This window comes from Eucyclogobius newberryi, unplaced genomic scaffold, assembly GCF_026437365.1.
Source record: "Eucyclogobius newberryi isolate DKJ021-1_F unplaced genomic scaffold, fEucNew1.0.hap1 SCAF_1, whole genome shotgun sequence".
NCBI classification, from domain to species: Eukaryota; Metazoa; Chordata; class Actinopteri; order Gobiiformes; family Gobiidae; genus Eucyclogobius; species Eucyclogobius newberryi.
This window is the reverse complement of record NW_027315723.1, coordinates 40207463-40234630: the sequence shown is the minus strand read 5'-3', so window position 1 is coordinate 40234630 and position 27168 is coordinate 40207463. Positions and strand designations below refer to the sequence as shown.

At 39.7% G+C, this 27168-nt stretch overlaps 1 protein-coding gene across 1 annotated transcript in view; it reads left to right on the top strand.

Moving 5' to 3' along the window:
* otofa (otoferlin a) overlaps positions 1 to 27168 on the top strand; it is a 130800-nt gene that overhangs the window by 91559 nt on the left and 12073 nt on the right. The window contains exons 15-43 of the mRNA XM_072446413.1: positions 10 to 233; positions 1602 to 1710; positions 2236 to 2422; positions 3466 to 3586; positions 4089 to 4189; positions 7035 to 7125; positions 8334 to 8450; positions 8572 to 8724; positions 9613 to 9805; positions 11258 to 11382; positions 11963 to 12097; positions 13006 to 13167; positions 14757 to 14876; positions 14999 to 15160; positions 15279 to 15441; positions 15864 to 16027; positions 16553 to 16582; positions 16654 to 16785; positions 17926 to 18001; positions 19825 to 19964; positions 20046 to 20180; positions 20824 to 20961; positions 21041 to 21168; positions 21370 to 21540; positions 22122 to 22282; positions 23137 to 23279; positions 23679 to 23767; positions 24016 to 24114; positions 26873 to 27114. Coding sequence (XP_072302514.1) covers positions 10 to 233; positions 1602 to 1710; positions 2236 to 2422; positions 3466 to 3586; positions 4089 to 4189; positions 7035 to 7125; positions 8334 to 8450; positions 8572 to 8724; positions 9613 to 9805; positions 11258 to 11382; positions 11963 to 12097; positions 13006 to 13167; positions 14757 to 14876; positions 14999 to 15160; positions 15279 to 15441; positions 15864 to 16027; positions 16553 to 16582; positions 16654 to 16785; positions 17926 to 18001; positions 19825 to 19964; positions 20046 to 20180; positions 20824 to 20961; positions 21041 to 21168; positions 21370 to 21540; positions 22122 to 22282; positions 23137 to 23279; positions 23679 to 23767; positions 24016 to 24114; positions 26873 to 27114 — 4011 coding nt within the window. The remainder of the gene's footprint in view (positions 1 to 9; positions 234 to 1601; positions 1711 to 2235; positions 2423 to 3465; positions 3587 to 4088; positions 4190 to 7034; positions 7126 to 8333; positions 8451 to 8571; positions 8725 to 9612; positions 9806 to 11257; positions 11383 to 11962; positions 12098 to 13005; positions 13168 to 14756; positions 14877 to 14998; positions 15161 to 15278; positions 15442 to 15863; positions 16028 to 16552; positions 16583 to 16653; positions 16786 to 17925; positions 18002 to 19824; positions 19965 to 20045; positions 20181 to 20823; positions 20962 to 21040; positions 21169 to 21369; positions 21541 to 22121; positions 22283 to 23136; positions 23280 to 23678; positions 23768 to 24015; positions 24115 to 26872; positions 27115 to 27168) is intronic.

Here is a 27168-nt window from a genome sequence, read left to right as displayed (position 1 = left end):
GTTGTCTAGGTTTCCTGCCCACGCTGGGTCCTGCCTGGGTCAACATGTACGGCTCTACTCGACAGTACACTCTGATGGATGAGCACCAGGACCTGAACGACGGGCTGGGGGAGGGCGTGTCCTTCAGGGCCCGACTGCTGCTCTCTGTGGCTGTGGAGGTCCTTGACATCACCTCCCCTGAGCTCACCTGCTCCACCGAAGTGCAGAGCGAGCCCATCTCCAACATATCAGAGGTGAGGCAGCACATTTAGAGCCGTGCTTCTCATATGTGTCAGTACCACAAGAACACAGATCTATACCCGGTCCATAACAGGACAATTCCAGGACAAAACAAGGTCCAAACAAGGACTTCATCATTGCATTACAAGAAACTAGAAAAGGAGGACCAAAAATGTGATTAAATCCACTCAAATTTGAGAACTGTAGAGGACCTCGCAAACCACCAAAAGGAACTTGCGATAGACTTTTTAAAAATATATTATTATTATTTTTGTCCTGAGCGTCATATTTGCTATATATATTTGCGATTTTTTTTTGGGTGCCATGGCAATTTCTCTCCTAATGAAAGCTTGTGGCCGAGGGGATAGCACACTCCTGTGACGAGAGGGCCAAAGCGTTGTGAGTTTGAATCTGGCTCTCGAAAATGTCTTATCCCCAATTTACTGCATATCTTATCCCAAATTAACTGCATGTCTTATCCCCAATTTACTTCTTCTTGCTGTAAAGCAAGAGCGCTAACTCTTGCATTACCGCACCACCCAATTGATAACTAAATGATGGGTCTGGCCACCTCTGAACCCTGAATTGCAAATCTTACCTGAGTCCGTATTGGTACGTTACAGCTCTTTTGGGAAATCACACTCCTGTCCTTCCTGTGTGGCGGTCAATTTAACACAATTGGACCCCCTGTGGTCAATTGTCTGTGAAATAGCCACTGTCAGACCTGTGCATCCCAATCTGTTTTTCTATAAAGAACCACTGACCTGTTTTTCACTGGGTCAGAACCACAAAATTCACCTGACCCACAATTTTGACCCTAATTACTCTGTAGTTTGTGTATTTGTCGGTAATTACGGTAGGCAGTGTTATTGAGCTAGATACAGTTAACATTTATACTATTCCCCTGAAGTGGATGCTGGCTCAGATCTGGAGATGAGTCATTTCCTCAGCAGCACTGAAGGATTGGTGTATAATGTCTAGTCTAGTACATTTGATTTGCGCTACCAGATCGCTCTTATTTTTATTGCAACAACAAGTATTGTCTAAATATTCTCTTGATATACTGATAACAAAGATTTGTACACACACAGAGATCTTCTCATTGTGTTGTAAATGATGTGCTCATCTTCTGTTTCTCTGCCAAAGCAAATTATTGTGTAGAAATGGACTGATCCTCCTCAATCTCAGCCAGGAATCAAAACCAACGAGTCCAAGTCTTGTCCAACACAATACCAACATGTCTCCAATTTAGAACTCCATTTCCCAAAGCATTTTCAAGCCTTAAAGTGTCAAACTGCTTTCGAATTACTTTCTAATCGTTAAGATAAAAAGAGCTGGATGAGAATGAATAGATATTATCATGAATTTGTCTTTGTTCACAGAGCGCCACAGGAAAAGTAGAAGAGTTTTTCCTCTTTGGTTCGTTCCTGGAGGCCACAATGATCGATCGGAAAATTGGCGACAAACCAATACGTTTTGAAATTACAATAGGTAAGTGAGACAATTTGCTTTGGCTTGTGTGATCAATAATATGTGACATTGATTTACTAAACTCTTATAGAAGACTTATTATTATAAAAAAAAAATTCCTTCAATTTGCTCAGGCTGAAATTTCTGGGAGAAGATGAGACATTTTTAGCAATATCTCTCAAGACTAAACTTCTTGTTTGTAAAAAGAAAAAAAAAGCAACATTGGATTTCCTTTTCTTTATTTCAAACATTACATTTATTTATTTTCTATTTAATTTTATGATTTATTTTTAGTTATATGTGACTTTTTGTTCCGATTTTATGCATAGAAAAGAGAGCATAAAGAAAGGCGTCCAGCTCAAATTAATATTGCAAAACAAACACATCGAGGCAACAGCGTTTTTGCTTTTTTGTTTTAGAGGAAATGTTTGATCTAGTCTAGCTCTACTAATGAGCTGTTTGATTATACGACAGCAACAGTATTTCAAACACCATTGGCTTCTTCGACCTTGAAAACTTTATCTCCACTGTCTTAATGTGTGGCAGGTAACTATGGAAACCAAATAGACGGCATTAGCAACCGTTCGTCGTCAAAGAAAAAGAAGAAGGATGGAGAGAGCGAGGACGAGGAGAACGAGCTGATCCAGAACTCGAGTGAGGAGGAGGGAGAGGAGGAGCGGGACGTGGCCTCTGTGTCCACCACTCCAGCCATGAGACCCGTCATAACTGACAGGTCAGACGTGCTCTCTTCATGATTTATTTTACTTTGGCACGCATGGTAAATATGAGCAGATAAGAGGGTGTACTGCAAAAGATATTGTCATAAGTTAATACAAATTCAGAATGTGTTCTTGTTTTAGACGCCCTTAATTCTTCATACTGGTTTATTTTCTTTACATATTTCCAGAATTTTTCTTGCTTATTTTTTCAACTTAAAGATGGGGAAACTGACTTTCTTTGTAAATTTGTAAATGTGCTTTTTTGCACTTTGTGAAAAAAATTAGACTTTATGTCTCATCAATCCAGAAATAGGGGTTTAAACAGCGCTCTGATTGGCTGCCCCAGGTTCACTTCAGCCTTGTGGTACTTGTGAGAAGGTGTTAACCACACAACAGGTGACTGTGTGCACGAGGAGAGGACCTTACAAGTTCTACCTACTCCTTTTGAGAACCACTGTATTGTATTGTTCACGTTGTAACATATTGGTCACAGCTCTTTGAATGGACATTGCTCAAATAAATAAATAAACTAAACCGACTAAATTTTGCCCTCTGAAAAAAACTCTTTTAAAGCTGTGCACACGCCTAAAATGAATGCATGTGAATGTTAGCAATCACAAATGAAGCTTAGCATTTGTGAGAGCCAGGGACGAGTTAGACAGATTTAAAACCCTTCCTCCAGTTTTTGTGTTGAGGAAATCAGTCCCCCCAGCTTTAACATATGGCGTGATGTTTTTATGTCTAGATTCTTTATGTTGAACTTGGATAAAAATATGCTGCAAACACATACAAAAGTCAGCCATCTTGCTAAGTACTTTGACTTTTTAAAAATAAATTGTGGCAGCATTAGTTTAATTAGGTTTAGTTAGCAGTTGAAAAGGCTTGTTCTCACTTTTATGTTGCGCAGTTGGGTTTATTTGGGTAATTTGTTAATGGAAAAGTTGTATCCAATTTAAGTTGTGGTAAAATTTAACCACACATAAAAAATATACACCCCTGAACATTTACAAAAATATACTGAGGTATGAATTATTTATTAATGACTGTGTTTTTGCAGGAACTACTTCCATCTGCCGTACTTTGAGAAGAAACCCTGTGTGTACATTAAGAGCTGGTGGCAGGACCAGAGGCGGAGACTGTACAACTCCAACATCATGGACAAGATCGCAGACAAACTGGTCCGTCATAGTCTCAATACAACAGCAAAACTTACTGTAGGACCATAGACTGCCAGGCATTTTACAGTCTACATACAGTGATTTTGGCTTTGAGTTATTTATTTTATTTTCTTAGTTTATAGGCGCCGTAATTGTTATTTTTTTTACTGCTCATATGGTAATGTATAATCGTCCCAAGGCTACAGATATTCCAACACAAAACAATGGATGCTCATTATATTCCTTATGGTTTTGTAAAACATCTAAATTATGTCCAGATTCTCTAAAAAATGCATTGGTTGGAGGGGCGATTTTACATCTATTAATTATAATATTGTCATTAATATTTATGAAATATATGTTGGCATAGTAAATATGTATTTTCATTGTTTCGATAGCGTTATTCACCATCTGAATTCTCCACAGCCATTAAGAATGCAAGGCCTGTGTTTGTGTATCAGGCTTGTGTAAATAGCACACATTTGTTATGCCTCACTCTTGTGTTTGCTCCGTGTTTCTGCAGGAGGAGGGTTTGAATGATGTCCAGGAGATCATTAAGACGGAGAAGGCTTTTCCCGAGCGCAGACTCCGGGGTGTGCTGGAGGAGCTTAGCGTGGGCTGCAGGCAAGAACGCGTTAACAATCATACTATGTGCATCCGTCACAAACTGGGCTAGTGCTGGGGGTTACAAGGAATATACTCTATAGTCACAAAGGGATAACCAAGAGAGCTCATTCATTTTCTTCTGTTAATGTGCACACAGGATTTGTCTGGGCACTGATCTACCTTTTTTTTTTTTAGATATATATTGTGTGTGTATATATATTTAAGTGCTTTAAAAGTTTGTGAACAGATAAAAACAAAACACAAGCAACCACAATTAAAGAAAACACGACCACTGAGAGAACCGAAATAAATCAAAAACAGTGGACATCCAACAACTGAAGCAATAACCTTTCCATTAATAATCTCCCTTAGCCTGTCCTTATCTGACCTCCTTGTCTTAAGGTCAACACTTTATCTCCCCTCCTGTGTTTGCCTCTGTATGATGAATGACACGACTTTCCATAGCAACATTTGGTTAGTTTTTGAGGCTCAATGTCGTTCAAATGGGCCTCTAATAAATATATAATGTCTGTTGTTACTTTTCTCATTTTGGTTCAAACGTTTGATCACCTTGTTGGGTTCAATATGTCGTTAACGTCAAAGGATGCCACTTATAAAACCTCTGATGCCATTGGGTTAATTATATTGATTTTTGCCATTAGTCATTTTCGATTGGTTTCAAACTCTCAGAAAACAAAGAGGATTTAAAAAAAAAGAAAAAATGATCAAAAAGTGGGGGGAGACTATTCCTAACAAAGGGGCTCTTTCTATTGTAATGGGGACAGCAACTCCTGAGCCCGAAATTAGCTTAGGAATGACCTGCTCAAGAAGGTTTTCAGTATTTTCACCTTCTTCTCCTTCCGGTAGTCCCATAAGTCTGATATTGTTCCTGTGAGATCCGGACTCCAAATCCAGGATTTTACTTTACATATGCTTGACCTCCTACCTCAGCGCCAGCAGCTCATCTGTATTGTTTGACATACTGCCCAGCCTCACCTGTGTGTGCTCCATGACTCCTTTATGTCGGATCCCATTGAGCATGTAGGCCCACGCTAATTGCCCCTGTCAGATCCACTACTATTCCCAATCAAACTGCATTTCACTTTTAATTTCACGCATCATTATGGCCAGTTGGTTTGAGGTGATCTTCCCGCCTCCCTCCGACAAAGCTCGCCCTTGGGGACCCCACGTCGAAGATGGAGCTTTGTTTACCAGCGGGGATTTGGCTGTTGGCTGCTACGTCGGTCTTGCTAGCCATGTTAGCCATGTCAGCCTCTTTAGCTTGTGGGGTGGGCTAGTTTCCACCAGAGCCGCAGACCCTCAGCTTTGTTTGTTTTCATCCCGCAGCGTCTTGAGTTTTCTGTGTTTGCTCATCTTTTGGTCCTCGTTTCTTGAGATTTTGTGGGTAAAACTGTATTTCTCAAGATAAGTCTCAACAGCAACGGAGTGAGCGTGAGTCCCTACCAAGTTTTCAAACGTAAGATTATTCAAATATGCATCAGTCCACATACAGCTGTGGTAAGATAATAATGAGGGAAACCATTCTAAAATGTTTAACGGCTTTTTTTGCATAATATGTCTCCTTTATATTGCACATACAGCGTCGTCTAATTGGACCTCATGATTGTTTAACCGAAATGTATTCTAAAAAGTTGATCTTCTTTACAATGCAAACCTAGCCAGAATTTTTTGTAAAAAAAAATGTGTGTGAGAGCTCACCTCCATTAACATAACAATATTAACAGTTTCAGTATATGATGACGGTCTTTTGTCAAAAAAGCCCATAGTTTTGGCACAAAAGCAATTACAATCATAATGTCTAGTTCAAATTATGTGCCACTAACATGAGTACATGATTTTATCTTTAATGTAGCTACATTATTGTAAACAAAACTTGTCCCTCTGTAGAATTCTTGTCTTTTTGTGACATTCTTTCTGATAATCAAAAGACAACTCACGCATTAACATGAAGGGCCGTATTTTGCCCCCGATCGTAGTGATAACTGAGGAGCTAATTTCCTGACATCTTGCATCAGCGCAACAGCTGATTGAAGCAAACTTCAACCCTAGTGCTCTGAAAAACATAACATAACACACATTTCCTGGAGTCCTGTTACTATCTTCATACGGATGAGATATTCATAACAAAATAACATTATAGAATAATATCCAAAACCTGTGCCAAATTACGATAAAACAGTTTCATTTTCTGTTTTTCAATTTGATCCCAAAATTGAAAACCAAAATACAACTCCGAACCGTGGTTTCTTTATTTAAAGACAGTTGGACCGAGCTTGATAAAAAAATGACCGGACCAGGCTCCCTGCACTGCCATCGCTGAAGGCTCAAATCTCAAGAGCCTGGCCCCGAGAGTGTGTGGGTCATTTCTGCGGAGCGCAACACATTCTGTCCTGGCTCTGGGCCTGGTTCAGGTTTAGTCTAGGTAGACTGGGAAAAAACCCACAGATCCATTGAACAAATCAATTATTAATGTTCTTTCTCGCTGTTTCACAACAACCCTCTCCTCCGCTGTGAACAGCTCACTTCTTTCTTTGCCATGAGGCCATGACAAACACCTCCCACACAGGTGGTGCTTTTCAGTGCCACAGTCATCAGTCATTAGATCAAACACTATCACCTTATATGGACTGCCATCATACCACTCCAGCCTCCAGCGGCCAAGTTCAGCCTCTTCACGCCAGAGTTAAGGTTGGGAAGGTAGCAAAAGTGCCACCTGGAACCACTCCCTGGCCAAGGCTCCCGTTAACGCTAAGTCCGGGGGCAAAATACGGCCCGTAATCACTGAACCCAAACGCAATAAACATCCCTCTGTTTTTGCTCTCTTTTTTTTGCATTTATTCAGTCGATTTGTAACTTTGGCCAATAAGGACATTAACCAGGCAGGAAGGACCAAACTGGACCGTGAACGTCTCAAAGCGTGCATGAGGGAGATGGTAAGTCAATCACGAACTCAACCTAAACAGAGCACCATTTGAGCAGCTTTATTGAGTCAAAGGCTTCAGGCTCTATGTGCAGATTAGATTGTATTACATTTTTCCTTGCAGTAGCTCTATTGTGCGTTTACAGCTGTTAGTAATTCACCCGCTGTCGTCTCATATAGTGCTAGGGATTGGTATGCAGATAATGGGAGGTAATACACTTGCACAAATTGAGGCTGTTTCAAAAATATGAAATCTCAGATGTGTAGATTGGCAAAGTTATTATTTTTCAGAAAACTTAGGCTTCTAAAGTGTATTATGGCGTATCAAAGGGTTTGAGGACATTTACAAACCGGCAACGTGATTTATTATGGTGTTTATTGTTGCATCATCATGATTTTCATAAAAAACAATGTGTCCTCATTGAAACATTAGGTCGTGCTTTTTTCTATTCAAGCAAATACAAAACTATCATTGTTAAGATTGTAGCATGTGTCCATGTTGGATCTAAAGTAAACTTTTTGATTATGTAAGCCATGACTTTATGTATTATAAGATAAATATATTTATATAGTATAAGATACTGCCAGTCGTGGCTGAATAGAAAAAATACTGAAAAATATAGAACATTTCTACTGTGCTGTGGCAGTGCTCCATTGACAGTTTGACACGGTCTCTTCAACTGCCAAAAGAGACGTGCACTACTCTGCAACCATCTTCATAACCCCACAAGGATGTTTGCAGAAGGCATTTTTACACAATCCATTATCACACTTTTACTATAGCACACTTTTACTATATCACTATTTTACTATAGCACACTTTTACTATAGCACACTTTTACTATATCACACTTTTACTACAGCACACTTTTACTATAGCACTTTTACTATATCCCACTTTTACTATATCCCACTTTTACTATAGCACACTTTTACTATAGCACTTTTACTATATCCCACTTTTACTATAGCACACTTTTACTATATCACACTTTTACTATATCACACTTTTACCTTTGCACACTTTTACTATAGCACACTTTTACAATAGCACACGTTTACTATAGCACACTTTTACTATAGCAGACATATATTTTAGAATAATTAATATCAGAATGGACACGTATAATTTTTGTCTCTATACAGTACTTTTCATAGTTACATGAGCATTATAATATTTGACAAAACTCTTTTCACGTCTGGCTCTTCTTGTCTGTACAGGACAGTATGGGGCAGCAGGCCAAGCAGATGCGGACACAAGTGAAGAAAAACAGCATCAAAGACAAACTCAAACTGGCTCAGCACTTCCTCCAGAGACTGCGCTTTCTGGCAGATGAGGTTTACTTTTTAAACCTGACTAACTTTCATCCATAACTCTGCATGTTTGCGCTGAAACAACATAGAATAAGCATAACCTTTTTTGAATTCCCTTCACTGAATGTATTCTCCTCTGGCACAGCCTCAGCACAGCATTCCAGATGTGTTTGTTTGGATGATGAGCAACAACAAGAGGATCGCCTACGCACGCGTCCCGTCCAAAGACCTGCTCTACTCCATTGTGGACGAGGAGACCGGGAAAGACTGCGGCAAGGTCAAGGCCGTGTTTCTCAAAGTAAGTCCAAACAATCACACAATCGCACAAACACGAAATGTGTAATTGAGAAGAACAGGCAGCTTTTATTTCAATGATTATGTTAAACAGGACTGGGCAGTATTGACTATTCCGGCAATGTATTGAAATGTAATGTAATGTCAATTCATCAGAAATGGGCTAAAACGTGTCAAGAAAACATGAATGGTCTGTAACATGAACCAAAAAAGTGCAGTAATATCACTTTATGCCATTGTTTGTATGATTACACTGTTGTTTTTTATTTATTTATTTTATTTAGGCAGCCTTTATAATATATTTTATTCTCCAAAAAACAACAATTGTGATATTATCATCATCCTCCTTTCTAAATATGTCTCCTTCCTCTAATGTCTATTAAATATATTTTTTACAATATTTATCCCATTCCACAAAATCTGAAAAATAGCAATAGTCAGTTTTCTTGCCTTTCATCTCAATTAAACGTGACGTTTAAACAGAATGAAGTGATATTTGAAAACATGGAATTACAGTAGTAGTTGTAAATTAGTCCTTTATCGAGAGGATCAGTGGTTGGATCCTTGCTTAGAATACAGACGTGTGTTTTAGATACTTTTGCCTTATGTTACCATTTAATTGTTATTCTAAATGTGCTGCAAAATTCAGCCAAGCCATCTGTTGAATGTGCAAGAAAAAACATTTGTGAACAATGTGATTATACAAGTGAATTTAACTTAAGCCAGTGTTTAGAAAGAGGCGGTGTGGTATTTGGAGGAATAAGATGATTTATTTTTGAGTAAAAATATAGATGTTTATTACAAATTATGTTTTTTTCTTTTTTCTTTAACAAATGAACAATAGCACAGTTAATGCTAAAAAGTTTAACATGTAATCTCTTGAACGCCGCAGTTGCCCGGTAAGAAGGGTTTCGGTCCAGCTGGATGGACAGTGCAGGCCAAGCTGGAGCTGTACCTGTGGCTGGGCCTGAACAAGCAGAAGAAGGACTTCCTGAGCGGGCTGCCCAATGGGTTTGAGGAGGTCAAGGCGTCCAATGACACGCCCAGTCTGCAGTCTGTGCCCCCCGTCACCCTCGTCTACAACAGTGAGTGCAGATCTTTAACTGTATATAACACTGGTTAAAATGTTGTTTTCTTTATTATTTGAAAATTATGTTTTTTATTTACCATGTTTAAGTTGATTTTTTGTTCTAATTTTCAGGTTTACGAATTGCAAAATGTTTAAGGATAAAAAGTAGACCCCTTAATACAAGACTAAACTATAGATAGAACTAGTAAACACAAAATCACCCTATCTAGAAGTGAACTCGTTATAAACTTATAAACTTCGTTATAAACTACAAAGCTGACTGAACTTATCCTGAATACTTTTCTATTTCCAGAGAGCCTAACCCAGACATGAGCGTCTCTGGATAAGCCGTAATATTAAACAGGTTTACAACTTGCTCTGTCAAGATTTCTAAATGAATCGTTGCACATTCACAGAGCAGGGGGCGGAGTTAACACCAGCTGACCAATCAGAACAATGGAGAAGGAAAGGCCGCATTCTTCAAACATAATGAAATTTCGATCATAATTTCTAACAAATACGAGGAAAAAAAACGAGATAGACAGCCACAATTACACCCAAGAAAGTTAATTTGAATATCATTAATCAATAAAAGACAGCAAAGAACAAATGTGTTATAGTCATGAAACAGAAGCAGCACCTAAAAGACCAAAACGTGTGCGGCTAGCCTACATTTTAGCATTCAATTTATTCTGTACATATGTTAATAGCGTATTTAATGCAATACAGTGTGATTAAAGATAATGGGCATATTCCATTTAGGAATCACCTGCATAAATACAGCGTAGCCTATTAAAATATCATTCCTCGTCTTTATGAATCTGTTCACATCGATGTAAAAGAATATGGTCTCACATTCCATAGAGTCGTCTTCTTGTCTTATTCAGAGACTTCACATTGTCCGGTTTTGAGTTCACGTCGTGTTGCCATAGAGATCTGCCCCGATAAAGCGAGCCACATTCGTATTACCGCTGAACCGGGGTTTAACCCGAGTTTGCCACGTTAACTCTAATCCAGCTAATCGTAGTGATTATTACAGAAAATATATCCCTTCCTAGAACAGTCTATCAATTTAAGGCAGTAGTTAAAACAGGTTTTCTGTACCATTTGTAAGTCAAACTAAATCTCCCAACAAACACAAGTTTAGCCTTGCATTCATTGCGTACAGCGCAACTAAATGCAACGTTGTAATTTAATATGTATTGAGTGACATATTGAAAACAAGGCCACAGCAATAAATCATGTCATCCAGTAGATTATTTCAAGCACAGTCTATTAAGATGCAAAACAAAAATCGAACTGCAATGATTCGCGGTGAAATTAAGTTAGTCCATCATTGACAACGTTTTTCCCTTTGAGTCACAATTAAGTCTAAATCAGGGTTAAATAAACTCAAACTAAAAGATTGGGATGAGTATTGATCCCTTTATCTTGAGTGTTTGGTGTAATTGTTCTGTTTGTTCCACAGTGAAGCAGGTGTTCCAGCTCAGGGCCCACATGTACCAGGCCCGCAGCCTCTTCGCAGCAGACAGCAGCGGACTTTCAGACCCCTTTGCCAGGGTCTTCTTCTCCACGCACAGCCAAGTCACAGAGGTAAAGCCCTGAGGCTGCATTCCTGATTTGATCCTGGTTTAGTCCTGATATAGACTTGGTTTAGTCATGGTCTAGTCCAGGTTTAGTCCTTGGTTTAGTCCCAGTTTAGTTGGATGCCCTGTTATGCAAATGTGAACACAGTTACATTAACAGTTTTTCACAAATGAAACATGTTTTATATACAGAACTCTGTACTACGTATACGTTTGAGGTATCTTTGCAAAATAAATACCTACATTCTCTGCTATACAGTAAAAATAAAGGTACAGTATAAACCCGCACACAATATTGTTCATCATGTCTCACTTATTGAACACTTATTGAACTGTAAATCCCCACAAGCCTAAAGGTGTTTTCCCATGTGTATTTTCCAATTGCAAACTGTAATGGATTGCACTTTATAATTATTTAATGCATTTCTGAAAGAAATGTATGCTAAACATGTGTAGATGTACAACAATGCATCATGAGCAGACAACAAGTCCCAAGACAGACAGAGGCGCTTCTATTTGCATTCTTCTGTCCCCATAGACAAAGCTCACAATCTTACATTATAAAAATTATGTATTTGCCTTGTCAGATCCTGAATGAGACGCTGTGCCCCACGTGGGACCAGCTGCTGGTGTTTGATGATGTGGAACTGTTTGGAGAGGCCAGTGAGCTCCGGGACGACCCTCCCATCATCGTCATCGAGTTCTACGACCAGGACACGGTGGTACGCACAAAACCACACGGCCACATTGGCCTGTGTCTTTAAAAATGTGATTGCAAAAATCAGAACCACCAGGACTACAGGCTTTACTAGATCAGTTTGAAAGTAGATAGTTTCTACTTGTACTAAAGTGATCAAAGCATTCATTAAAAATGCACAAATACTGGACGGTTAAACTGGAATTTTCCCTGAACCTCTTTGCTTCATGAAACTACGCCACTAGCATATATTTTGAGAATTACGTTTTTCTGTTCTGTTTTTTTCTGAATACATTAATTACCAAACTGTTTGTGAACTTTATGACTTGGTGGTTAAAACTTAAAGTCATGGTTCTAGATCCTAATTTTGAGCACCAATTTTGGACACATACACATTATGTAACACTGCAATGTATGTGAATATCATCATACTAATAATTATGTTATTGCTCTGGCAATGGGTAAAAAAAAAACAACTTGAAAAATCATTACTACTTTTGCTACTACGACTGCATTGATTAAATTACTGGTATATGTTATATAGTATTGCTGTATAGTTCAAATCACAAGATCGTATTGCTTTTGAACCCTTGCAGCTAAAATGTCTTCTTTTTCTGTGGACATTGATACTAACAGTGTTGTGTCTTTATCTCTTGCTTGCCCTGACTTCTATCTGTTTCCTCGTTGCACTCCCCAAATAGAGTTTTAATTCTGCACAGTTTTTTTAAACTAACAATCTTTAATGTAGCATGAAATTATAATCTCACTAAGTTTGATAGAAAACTGCATGTGTTCCCAGTACTTATATCCCCCTTACTTTATCCTGTGTTGACTAATACTGACTCCAAGTGGCTTTGGTGTGAAAGTGCAGTCCCTCTAACCCTTCCGCACATGTCCCCTCACATGTCCCCCTCACCTCTCCGGGGTGTTCAGGGCAAGGCAGAGTTCATAGGTCGCACGTTCGCCAAGCCCACCATTAAGATGTGTGTGGAGCACTACGGCCCCCCGAGGTTCCCCCCTCAGCTGGAGTACTACCAGATCTACAGAGGCCACTGCTTGGCCGGGGAGCTGCTGGCTGCTTTTGAACTGCTACAGGTAAAAAATAATATGTATTATGTAATATTATATATGTATATATATATGTATATGTATTTACATAAACACACACACACACACACTTACATACATATAACAAACTCCTCCCTAGGACTAATCTAGCTCAGGGCCGTACCTTCAGATTGAATTGAAAAGTTGAAACATCTCAATTTGAAAATAAATGTCCAGATGACTGCCTTTGAAACCTTTTATACCATCTACTTAGGGCTAAACAATTATCCTAGTAATAGTTGTAATAGTAATAGTGTATGAATAGTAGTTGAAACAACAGTATGAGTAGTTGTAGTGAATTAAAGAAGTTCTAGTGGTTGTAGTAGCAGTAGAGTCTGTACTTTTATAAATCATAGAATACAATAGTTGTGTTGATAGTACAACATCAGAGGTGGAAAGTATTTTTTAGGCAAGTCTCATGAACGGCTCAAGTCCCAAGTCCTTTGAGCTTCAACTCGTAACAAGATTGTCTACAAATTACAGAATACAACTTGTAGGGGAGCAACATGTTTCAGTTTGATCCTGTAAAATGAGGCACTATGTATCAGCTGTATAGAGAAGAATCAACACATTTACACATTTTTTTGAGGAGAAGTATCGAGGCGTCTCAAATCCCAGAGCTTCAAGTCCAAGTCGAGTCCTCAGTCTATTTTAGTCAAGGCACGACATGCGAGTCCACACCTCTGACTAATATTAACTACACGTTTTAGCTGCTGCGTAAAAGCTGCAATAATATAGTATATAATAGCAATAATAACTACAGTACTTGGAGTATTAGAAGTTACATACATACTAGTAGATACAATAGTGACATTGATTGTGCTGTAGTATTTTTTTTATATTATGTAACCATTTTTGCTATTAGTTGTTATCATCAAGTTTGTTATTTAGTTCCCACTGTCAGCGTCACTAAAAATGTAATTAACTTTACAAACTGTCTCCTGGTCACATTTCCCCTGTGCCATTTCCAGACGCTTTAGTGTAGTTTCCACTTTCTGGAGTCTTTCTCTAAACCACATGTTCTTGACTTGTCCTGCTCTCTCCGTCCAAACCTCCTCCTCTGTGTGCGGCGGCTGCAGATTCCCTTTGACTCAGAGGAGATCAGGAGGGCTCTGATCGCTGTCCATAACTTTGCTGTCCCTCAAATCAAGGTGCTCTTTCTCATTCTCTTTTTCATTTCATTCTGTCTACAATAGAAGGATAAAACAGATGTAGATGGAGACAACAAATGATGGTAATGCATTTTGAATGTCATTGGCAGGGAAGAATGTATGGTGGTTGTCATATTATGAAGGCACTGTGGGGTAATTCCAAAGCGAGATACTCCTGACACGAGGAGGATGGGGCTGGTTTAGATCAAGAGAAGGTTTCCGGAGATTGCTCTGTTTATTGCACCTGCACTGGTTGAAAAAACTGAAAAATAATCCCTACTGGATGTTCCTATTGAAGGTCCATTTAAAAATCAATCCATGTTGTATTTTTCTACCTTGCAACAGTTTTAAAATACACAAAACATGCAGGACTGTCAAGTTATATACAGAGCAACATAACAACATTTTTCATGTTTTCCTCTTTAGATTGGTCAAGGTGGCCGAGCTGATCTTCCTCCCATAGAATCGTCCACAGATTCAGAGCGTGGGCCCATAGTCGCTGTGCCTCTGGGCATCAGGCCTGTCCTGAGCCGCTACCGGATAGAGGTACGACTATTACTAACACAGGCGCAGTGTTACTGACATTTTTATTGCATCAAACAAAAAATCCCCAAAAATAAAGTTGTAGATGTATGATTGTCTATGTAAAGTTCTCTTGTTTGTTGCAGGTCTTGTTCTGGGGCTTGAGAGACCTGAAGCGGATAAACCTGGCCCAGGTAGATCGCCCCCGTGTGGACATAGAGTGTGCAGGACGAGGGGTGCAGTCTGCGCTCATTCAAAACTATAAGAAAAACCCAAACTTCAGCACTCTGGTCAAATGGTTTGAGGTGGTGAGTGCAAATATATAATTCTAAAGGGCATAAGGACTTTGAATAGCCACTATAGCCAAAATCAAAATAAAAGCTTCACATAATCTGATAATATGATGAGATATTATTTTGTAAACAGGACCTCCCGGAGAACGAGCTGCTTCACCCTCCTCTGAACATCCGCGTGGTGGACTGCAGAGCCTTTGGGAGGTACATCCTGGTGGGCTCCCACGCAGTCACCAGCCTGAGGCGCTTCATCTACAGCGCCCCAGACAAGAGCTCCAACCACTGGGCCACTGCAGGTACACCACGCCTTTAACTTGTGCATTATGATCTTGATTTGGTATTTTTAGAAATTGTGAAAATTCTGTTTCTCTTCATATATCTGTTTTCCAAGGAAGAGTTTTTGAAATTAGTTTTTAGTCTGCGAAGGCCAAATATCCATTAGTTTGTTTACCGTTTGAATTTAAATGAATGTTTACTATTGTTTACTGAAAAATTAAAACCTGATAAATAAAAGTTTTCATTTTCAAGATTCTACTCATACATTGTATGCTTGTTAAACTTGATCCAGTCTTACCTTTCCTTGCTGGCGCTGCTTCACTTTTTGCTTCTTGTTTCTCTTTTCTTTCCTTTTCTTCTCTTCTATATACATCTGCTGTCTTGCCACCTTGAACCTGCGCTCTCCTGCTGTGCTCACTGCCCCCTGGTGGTCATGCTTCAGCTAAACTAATGAACGGCTACCTGGTGCTAGCTAACTGCGGCTCACAGCCTCGTGCCTCACCCAGCGTCTCCTCGCGCACTTTCTCTCGCCCCGCAGGTGACATCATCCTCAACATGGAAGATCCCAGTGTACGCAAGATGGACACCATAGTCAAACTAGACGCTGTAAGTGTGTTCAACCGTTGTTGTGACATGGTGGGAAAGAGGAGTGGGTAAATTCAGCTGCAGAATCCCTGTGGTCCCAAGCCCAAAAAAATATTTAATATTGTATAATAGCTGCGAATAATTTGGATATATTGCTATAAATTTCACACCACAGAATTAACCAGAACTTTAAATTACATTGTCAAGGGATGAAGTTATAAAGTTGTTTTGGAAATGAATGTACAAAATATACCACACAGTATTCACTCCTGTGCTTTAGTGGAGTGCTCTGATTGGTGGCAGTATCGTCCTGGCCTTGCTCCTCCTTATGGACGCATCAATCCATCACTGTCTGCGTCAGAATGGAAAAATAGATGCCAATGTGTTAGCAGCTATCTTTGCCCCCTCCCTTTCTGATATAGGCAGTTTTGGGCCTATATTTTTATTTGTAGGTTTTGGACAGCGTTTCTCCCTGTAACTGCTACTGTGGTTCTGCTCCTGCTTTGTAACTGTGGCTTTTAACTCCATGTGTCCTGTGTGATGTAGATGTCTGACGCTGTAGTAAAAGTGGACATGGTAAGTCATCCGAAACTAGCTAGTGTGCTAGGAAAAACATAGAATTACTGTTTTTCTATTGGTGTGAGCAGAATGAAGAGGAGAGCAAAGACAAAAAGAAGAAGAAGAAAAAGAAAGGCATGGCAGAGGAGGAGGAGGAGCGAGACGAGAGTGTGCTGGACTGGTGGTCGAAGTACTTTGCCTCTATAGAGACACTCAAGGAGGTTTGTACTGCAAAGAGTAAAACAGCCACAGGCCATTGTCGTCCACAGACTACAGCCTGGAAGGTGTTGGGACTGATTTTAAAAAGATTAGCTAATGGGGCTACCCCAAATAAATTGTCTGTTTGCTGTAACCCGAGTCAACATTTTTCAAGTGGGTCGGACGGTAGGCAAATTCTTATTTTTTTTACTTTGAAGCCAAAAAAAAAGTGTGTGGAGTGACCACCAGGGGGTCAGGCTTCAACAGTCAATGATGGAAAACGTCTCTATCAACCCGATCGAGAGACTAAATCTCACGATTTTAAGATATTTCAATCGACCTTTTGTACGCCGCTATCCTTTATTTTAGTAGCTAAGGCGAGCGGGGGGAACATCGGGGGACACGGGCGCCGCCATGTTTGTTGTGATGACGCTGCTGGGGGTGTTTCAATCCCAGAATGCATTTGCGTAAGTCAAATTTCACATCCTGACAGAGGGTGACATTACTATGGACATGTCAGTGGCGCCGACAAGGGCAAACTGACTTGTCAAAGGCAATATATCAACTCCTACGTGCGTTCTGTTTTAATACAAATGCATGTGGAGGACTGAAAATGGAGACGCACATGCGGTGTGCAGTGCGTTATCAGTTCTTTGAGATGAAAGTCAGGTTTACCAGCGTGATAAAAATATTCGAAACGGTGGTTCAGGAAAGACCGGTCGGTGAGTCGGCGAAATAATTGAAAAATAAATTATTTTGACGTTTTTTCAACGAAAATCTCAACTCAATCTGCTAGTTTCATAGTGGATCGGTCGTGTTACGGCAAACATATTATTTTGCTCAGCCTGGGTTATTTATTTAGAGAGGAGATATTGAGATCCTTTAAATAAATAATTTTAAAATCTACTGCCATAATGGAAACGTATGTGCCATGTGTGACTGAGGCACTTTCCTTAAGCCCACCTGGAGCATCATCACATGTGCTTTGTAAAAATTCTCACTGAATTATAGAGTTTAAATTGCCAATCATGACCCAAAAATGTCGTCCCATTCAAAATATTGTTTAGAAATGTCTTTGTGTGAATAAAAGTAGACCACCAAACTATAGTGTTTTTGTTTTTTCACTATAATGTAACAACAGTATCTTTTTGCTCTTCATGCAGATGCTGAAAGCTCAGGAGGCAGCCCAGGCTGAGGCGGAGGAGAGGGAAGATCTTGAAATTCTGGTGGAGACTGGAGGTATAACTCCACATACTGAGACCAATTATGCCTTCTGTCAAGGCCAAACTTGTCATTGTTATAACGCTTGTTACTGGAGCTGAGGAAAACTTGCACGAAGGAGGAGCAGCATCTCTTCCTGTGTGTTAAGCCCATAATGGCAAGCCTTCCCAAAGCTGCAGCCCAATTCATAATTTGCTGCAAAAACACATATCTTGCTTTTTCAAACTAAGCAAGTGTAAGACGTTTTAGTTATAAAATGGAAGTGGCATGAGAAGTTGTTGCTGATTCTTGATGTTCCTTCATGCACATATTGACCATGCAACAACTTTGCTGGCTATGCTACCAAATATATGTATTTGTTGACAATATATCAGGTTAAGGTTAGGACAGGGTTAAGTTTAGGAACAGGTATTTTGTTTAAGAGTAGGGCTTTGGTACAGGTTTGCTTATCCTGTACGTAGTATATAGTATGGCAGAACTGTATTATGTTTCCTTCATCAGTACATACATCACAAATATGTCCTTCATCAGTCATTCACCTGCATCATGAATTCCCATGAAAGATGGTTTATACAGGCTTTATACATGATTCTAAATAATTGTATATGTATGCAATACATATTGTTTTTTACATAGTACAATGGCAATATATTCAGTTACTTGGATAGTGGATACTGCAGTCAATGACTTTGGAGCTGTTCACTATGTTAATTTAATTAATTCAATCCGATGATGAATGTAGTAGAGCGATCAGGACGTTCTGACAATTACTTCACGCTGGTCGAAGCATCAGAAACGCACAGACATCTTTCCCATCCACAAATGCACTGAGCAATTCACGTTTAAAAAAGACTAATGGTCCGAGTTTGTTTGGACGCTTCACCTTTGGTTCCTGCTCAGACCACAATGCTGCTTGTGATTGGTCCAATCACCGAACCTCTGGTGGGTCAGGCTCAATCGCAACAGTGAGAGCCAGATGGATTCCAGAGTTTTAAAATCCACAAATAATGCAATAATTAATTTTGCTGGCCAGGTTATAGTAGAGGTCAAGACAAGACACAACTTTCACAAGATGAGTCACGAGATTGGGTCCACGAGAACGAGACGAGGCAAGATTTTGAACAATTGTTTAAAAACAAATTTAATGTCTTGATATAAAGGACTATAAATAACAAAATCTAGTCATTTTCATCATATATGCTTGTACTAGCCTAAATACATTAACATTCTGACTTTAGTCAATACAGACTTTAGAGACTAAGACCAATTCTGCTGTGTAAAGCTCCACATGAATCACAAATGATTATATCAAATACTCACTGTCCAAAATGTTTATTACACTTATTTTGATTAATAATTGACCTGACTAAAGCAGGAGTTGCTCCGCTGTTCTCTCTCTGTGGCCCTCACGCTGCTGCGCTCAGCCCTGATGCTTAGAGGACAGTCAGAGGAAGGATCGAGGATCATTTTACAACTATGTTCCTGACTAAAAACACTGCATGTTCCGCTCTATCTGTAGATGAATAAGATATTTTATAGAGAGATATTTTTTTTTACAAACTTTAACACTGATAATTTGTGTCAATGTTGGTCATATCACTGTAGGAAAAATAAAACAAATTGGCACAGAGTTTTAAGTGTTCTTGGTCAGAAAATGTCCACTTAACCCATTCATGCCTGTGTAAGAACAGAAGATAACATCTCGTAAATTTTGCTTTATACATTTTTTAATTACATATTATATAAAAGGATTGCCATCTTTCATGTAGCTGTGTCGTGCTGTGTCCATATTATCCTCATGTTTCCATCTGTCCACTCCTTGTCCACTCACTGTAACTCAGAGCTCAAACCAGACGACCTTCTCCTCAAAGGCCCCAAGCTCAAAGACAAGAGGAGGTTCCCCAAAGACAAGAAGAAAGGCAAAGAGGCTTCTGATGGGACAGAGAGGAGGCCAGTCAAACTGAGAGTGGACGAGCTGATGGTATATCTCTGCATTTAAGTGCACTTTTTTATTTTGGACATTATGTGATACACAGATTTGAATATGTGTTTTTGGTTTCAGGTGTACAACAAAGAGCTGGAGATGGAGTACGGGGAGTTTGAGGACTGGCTGCACACGTTCAACCTGTACAGAGGAAAGGCCGGGGACGACGATGAGCACGCACAGGACGACGACAGGATCGTCGGGAGATTCAAGGTGAGGTTATACATTCAGTACAATTACTATGGAATAATTGTTACAACCCATTATTTTGTATTTTATCATTAGGGCGATGTTACTCACGTTCCATTCTCAAATATCACTCTCTAAAGTTTTATATAAAGATGCCATTTGTCTCTCTAATACCGTCTGCCTTCTTTAGTGTCTCTAATTTAAAGGTGCACTATGTAACTTTTCTGGTGGAAGGTCTGCTACCAGCTTGTCTCCATAGAGAGTTGTTGCTTGGCCAGGAGAGTTCCAGAGTATGGAATTAAACGTATTGCATCTATCTCCATTATCTATGTCCAAAGCTCATTATGAGAATATGTGTTTTTCTTTAGCAATAAAAGCACCTGTAATGAAATCAAGGTAAACGAGTCAAGTCCAGTCAAGAACATCACAGGCAAAGCAAAAATTATTTCCATGGAGACAAGCAGATGGTGGACTAGATAAGCTACATAGTGCACCTATAACATTTTTTGCAAATGGTTCAAGTAGTATGTAAGTGTATATCAGTAACTATACTTCATGTGCAATAAATCCTTTTCTTAAATACACTTTGAGTTTAAGTAGTTTTTTATGGTTTAAGTATTTTTGTTTATTGTTTTCATCTTTTGCCCCAAATACTGCTTTGTTCCAGGGTTCCTTGTGCATGTACAAGCTCCCTCTGTCAGAAGAAATCACCAGAGAGACAGGATACGACCCAAACATGGGCATGTTCCAGAGCATCCCCCACAACGATCCGATCAAAGTGCTGGTTAGAGTCTATGTGGTCAGGGTAGGTCTGAAATCCATATTGTATTTTTTTAAAACACACATTTATCACATTTGATTAAGAGTTACGTTTTTCCCTACAGGCAACAGACCTCCATCCTGCTGATATCAATGGAAAAGCCGATCCATATGTTGCGATTAAACTGGGAAAGTCAGAAGTCAAAGACAAGGAGAACTACATCTCCAAACAACTTAATCCTGTGTTTGGCAAGTAAGTAGAGAAACATTTCAATGAGGTGAGGCAAGGTTGAGAAATGAGGATGAATAGTGTATACGTTGGCAGAAGAATGGTGGAAAAGGATACATAAGGATGCATTTTCTGTCCTCAACCCCTAGAAGCCTAAAGGAAAATATTTTGAAATGAAATCCATAAACAATGACATTGTTGACGCCTTTCCTCGTCTCCTCTAAGATCCTTCGACATAGAAGCCACGTTTCCAATGGAGTCTATGCTGACCGTGTCTGTGTACGACTGGGATCTGGTGGGGACCGATGACCTGATCGGAGAGACCAAGATCGACCTGGAGAACCGCTTTTACAGCAAATACAGAGCCACCTGCGGCATCTCCTCACACTACTCACTGTGAGAGCTTTACATTAAGGCTTTAGTTCACTTATCAAAGCAAAGTGAAATGAGTTATTGTCAGATTTGTCCTTGGCTGAGCTGGTCAGATCTGCAGGGTTGGGCCTGGGTAGTACTTGGATGAGAGACCACTGGGAATACCAGGTTCCTCAGTGAAGCAGCAGAGGCTCTAGTGCAAGCTGTTGTTGTGTCCTTAGCCAAGACGCTTCAATCCACCTTGCCTAGTGTGAAATTGGTGTGTGGGTGTGGGATCGGTGGTGGTGGGAGGGGCTGATGGCGGACTAGGACTGTATAAGACTAATATTTTACTATCAATTTCAGTTAGGTAACAAAGAATCTACATGTAATGCATACTGTCACATACTGCTTAAAAAATATATTTTTTGATACCACATCCTGCAATATTGACCTGATGTATTTTTCAACACAAAAATGTATTGTAATTTGACCTTACGGCCTCATATAATAACAATTCAGGAAAGTACTGAGCCTGTTTTTTACTAATTACCTTCTCAAATGATTATAATGTTTTTGTCTTTCAATCGTTAGCTGATTAGTGTGTTTTCTCTCCAAAACTGTAGCCATGGATACAACATCTGGCGAGACCCGATGAAGCCCAGTCAGATCCTGACCCGGCTGTGTAAGGAGGGGAAGATGGATCCTCCTCGGTACGGGCCGGGGGGGACCGTACAAGTGGGTGGCCGGGTGTTCCAGGCACCTACCGAGATCGATGACGAGAATGGTACACAACTATATGTATTTTTATTTTTAATTTTTTTCTGTTTACATAAATTCTTACATTTTTAAATGTAGAAGATCACAGTGGTTGTTTTGCAGATATGTAAAATTAGAATATAAATTGCCATTTCTAAAATAAAGAAAAATAATGCAAAAAGAGCTGATTGAAAATGAAAAAATAACAGAAATTCTTCCAAATATGGCAATAAAGTAGTAGTATGACTTTTTTGTATTATTTGGCAGTCTATATACTTTATGTTTTTTATTTGAACAACAAATATGGCACGTTATAGCACATTTTTGTTCATTATATGTTATATTGTCTGAATATCATCCTTGAGTTAATAAAAAATAAATTAATATAAATTTGTATCAAAATCACTCATTAGGTTATTATGGCCTCAGTTTGTGAACAGATGAACAATCAATCAATCAATCAATAAATAAATAAATAAAACATTATTTATAAAACTCTTTTCATACAAAATAAATTAACACACAGCACAGTTCGTTTAAAAAAAAAATTTCCAACACGCCCAAATCCCACCCAACCACCCCCAAACAGCCTGATCCAGCGTACCACCCATTCCCACACACCAGCAAATGCACACATAAACACGTGGACACATGCCTAGAATTTTACTTTACATGAGGCAGAGTGCAAATGAACCAGTTAGGGAAGCACCATCAGAGGAGCCGTGCGCACCAGGAGCAGAGAGTTGGCCACAGACACAGGAGGCCCCAAAACCTCCACCAAAGACCCACAAACCAGGTCCCAACAGCCACAGGCGACCACCCCTCCTGGTACAGAGGACTCGACAGATGATGATATGATGACACATGTGCATGTGACTGCAGGTTTGAAGAAGAAGACAGAGGAGCACTTGGCCCTGACGGTGTTGAACCACTGGGAAGAGATCCCTAGAGTGGGCTGTAAACTGGTGCCTGAACACGTGGAGACCAGACCTCTGCTGAACCCAGACAAACCCGGCATTGAACAGGTCAGATACAAACGAACGGATCAGATGAGTGAGCCAAGTGGATGTTAGATTGTTCTTAGGGCAAACACCCTGTTGTAGGATGTAATAGATTTGAAGGTGTCCACTACCTTCTTGTCTCAGTGAAGATGTTGTTTTGCCTTGAAAGTTCCACAGTAGGGCATTGAATGGATCAATTTGGCCTTTTTTCAAAAAATGTTTCTTTCTCAAAAATACCTTAATCTCGTGTATTCTTACTCTGAGCGGAGTCGACTCTCTACAGATCTGACCTGAACTTTTCCACTCACCTGTCTCCATGGAGATAAGTTAATGTCATACTGTGGACCATTCTCAGGAGTTTATTCAAAATATTACCCAAATGTAGAGGATCAAATGGGAGTGACTTACCGTGAGTGTCTGCAGGGCCGTCTTGAGATGTGGGTGGACATGTTCCCCATGGACTCGCCCGCCCCAGGACCTGCTCTGGACATATCACCCCGAAAACCCAAAAGGTACAGCCAAGACAGACAGGAATAAGTCAAGGAAACTTTTCAGCAGTCGCACTCATGTATTAATAATGGGAATGTAGTGTAACTGGATTAATTATGTGATAGTTTAGACCACACTGTTCTGTACTGAGAGTAGACTGTATTTAATCTGTAATTGATATTGACAGGCCGTTGCTAACATGGTGAGTGTAGCTGTAGTTCCTGTGTACTGTCCATATTGAAGTACGTTTGTGTTCCTCGTTCCTCACCAGATATGAGCTCAGGGTGATTATTTGGAATACAGACGAAGTAACTCTGGAGGATGATGATTTCTTCACTGGGGAAAAGTCCAGTGACATTTTTGTGCGGGGGTAGGTACAGGCGGGAGACGGCGCTGTGCAGGCTGGTCCCGTGTGTGCGCTGTGCGTGCAGTTTTTCTCTTTTGTTTAACCATGCTTTTGTTTTGTTTTGTCCATTTGTGTGTGTGTGTGTTTGTGGTGTCTGTGTGTCTGTCCTCTCTTCTCTCCGCTCGTGCTCTGTCCAGCTTTGAGCTGCGTGTAATTATTTGGAACACTGATGACGTTATTCTAGAGGACGATGCTTTCATGACAGGAGAGAAGATGTCTGACATCTATGTCAGGGGGTAAACACACCACCCATCGCATGGCTCGTACAGTCCTCCCACAATCATGAACACCTCTCCTGTGTCTGCTCATATCCTAAAGACCTAATCTTTTCTTCTTGTTTCCTCAGCTAACTCCTAAAGTTCTTACCATGACTCCTCTTCTCAAATCTTAAACTCCTCTACTATTCTCCTCTCTTACATTCTTAAACAATGATCTTGTATTTTTATTTCCTCTATAAAAACACAAGCAAAGTCTCCCTATATCCGCTCCTTACTCCTAAAGTTAAACTTTGTCACCTGCCCTACCTCCTAAAGCTTTCATCTTGTCTTGTCTCCTTGTCTTCTCTCCAAACTTCTTACGCAATCAGCTTTGAGCAATGAGCTATTTCCTCTCCACCTTCTAAAGTCCTTATTTTGTCTCCTTGTAATCTCACTCATTCATTAAACTAGAGCTCTTGTCTTCTCTTTAATCTCCAACCATGTCTCCTTGTCTCCATTCTTACCTTTATTCTCTCCTGATCTCCTCTCACACCCCCTAAAGCCCTAATTTAGTCCCTTGGTGCCTCTTTGCCTCCTATCCAGTTTTCATTCAGCACGCAAACCTCGCTTGTCTTTTGACTTAAGCATGCAAGCAACGTGTAATGTCACTTAATCTTTAGTCAAGCCCATACCACACCAACACGTCTACATATTTTTAAATAACAGAAAACATTTTCCATAAACAGTTTGTGGTAAAAAAGAAAAGAAAAAGAAAAGTAAATATTCTGAAAGAAAGAGTACTTTTTATTTCAGCTTAAAACTCTTCTCTTTTCACACTTACTAGTTGCAATAAAACACATTTATTTATAAAATGTCCTAGGCCCAGTATCTTCCCCCCCAAGATTTAAATAGTTAATATTGTAAATAATCTTTTTAAAACGTCAATGATCTGTTGTTTGTGGTATGGTTTTGTATTAAAGGAAATTATGATAGTGTTTTAAACACAAAGGGCCGTATTTTGCCCCCGGAGGTAGCGTTAACGTGGGCACAGGGGAGCTCATTTCATCAAATCTTGCAGTCGGCGCACTTGATGACAGCGCAGGGGGTGGAATTCTAGACAAGAGGTGTGATTATGACAAAATATGAGGTGGAGTAAAGTCTGGACCAGACTGGACCATACAGACTCATGTGCTCAGCTCAGAGAGGAACGCCCATTCGCAAAACACATTCACATCACATTCACCCAAAATCCTTATGCCAGTCTTTTTAAAACTGGTCCACTTTTTCTAATTGTTCAGATGTGCAGGAAGCAGATAAACCAGCTCACTATCAGATTATGTGAGACAGTGGGGACTTCACAGACCTGTTCTCTGTATTTTAAGCTTCAAAATACTTCATGTTTTATCACAATCAGTCACATATTGCCAGAAATGAGCCAAACGAGGAACTGATTTTAGACGGGCAAAATGCAATGATTCGAGTTAGAGCACGGACATGTGAGAGAGGAGGGGATAAAGAAATATTGCTTCAAGGCTGCATTTCAATATTTAATTTAATTTATTTATAAATTAAAAAATTGGGAACATATTGAAAAACAGGAAATCAATTGCCTGTATATGAGGCATGACAGCAAACATCACCCACAGGAGGTGCTGTTGAATGCTGCAGTCATCAGTCAATGGTTCAAACACCATATATGGACCGGCACTATCCCACGCCAGCCTCTAGCGGCCAAGTCCAGCCTCTTTACGCCAGCGTTAAGGTCGGAAAGGTAGCAAAATAGCGCCCTAGCCCCGCCCCCTGTATACGGCTTCCGTTAACGCTATCTCCGGGGGCAAAATACGGCCCCAAGTATGTGTATGAACAAACAATTATCTAATTTAAGGAAATGCACGTGTATTTTTCTACATTTGCTCTATTTTCCACACCCAAAGCCTTCTGTTTTTAGGAAAGTTATATTTCAACAGAACTTAATATCTGCAAAAACAACCAAAATTAAGTTTCTTCTTTTACTAGATGATTTATGCCAGGAGTAATTAAAAGTACTATGGACACCACTGTTCATTTTCTCCTGTTTATGGTCCGGCATTGTGCCAGACCTGCATGGCTTTATATTGTGAGGCCCCAAAACCAAGTCAAATTCACATTCATATTTGAATTTAGAATACTGAATTTCAAGCATAAATCTAGGATTTGTGATCATGGTCAGTGTCTATCAGACGTGTTCCAAGCTATAAACAATAGAAACCACATTATTAAGACTATAGTTATATTTTTCCTAATTTGAATTGATTGTTTTTATTGAACCTCTTAATACATGTTGGTATACGTTTGATTTGATTTTGGGGAGCCACATACTGTACTGTACCTTTTAGCATCCTCTCTCTTGTTGATTTCTTAGAAATCAAATTAGCAAATAAACTAAAAACTGAACCCATTGGAAAAGTGCATGGCCAATACTGACAAATTCTTCTGTATACCTTTGTGGTTATTGTAAGTATAATGTAATGTTTTGTTTCTTCCAGGTGGTTAAAGGGCCAACAGGAGGACAAGCAGGACACAGATGTGCACTACCACTCTCTGACTGGAGAGGGGAACTTTAACTGGCGCTTTGTGTTCCCGTTTGATTACCTCATGGCCGAAGAAAAGATAGTGATATCCAAGAAAGAGTCCATGTTTTCTTGGGACGAGACGGAGTACAAGATCCCCCCCAGATTGACCATGCAGGTGTGGGACGCGGACCACTTCTCTGCTGACGACTTCCTGGGTAAGTGCATGTCCTGCTTTTTCACTTATTATGGAGCCAGATAAGGTGACCAAT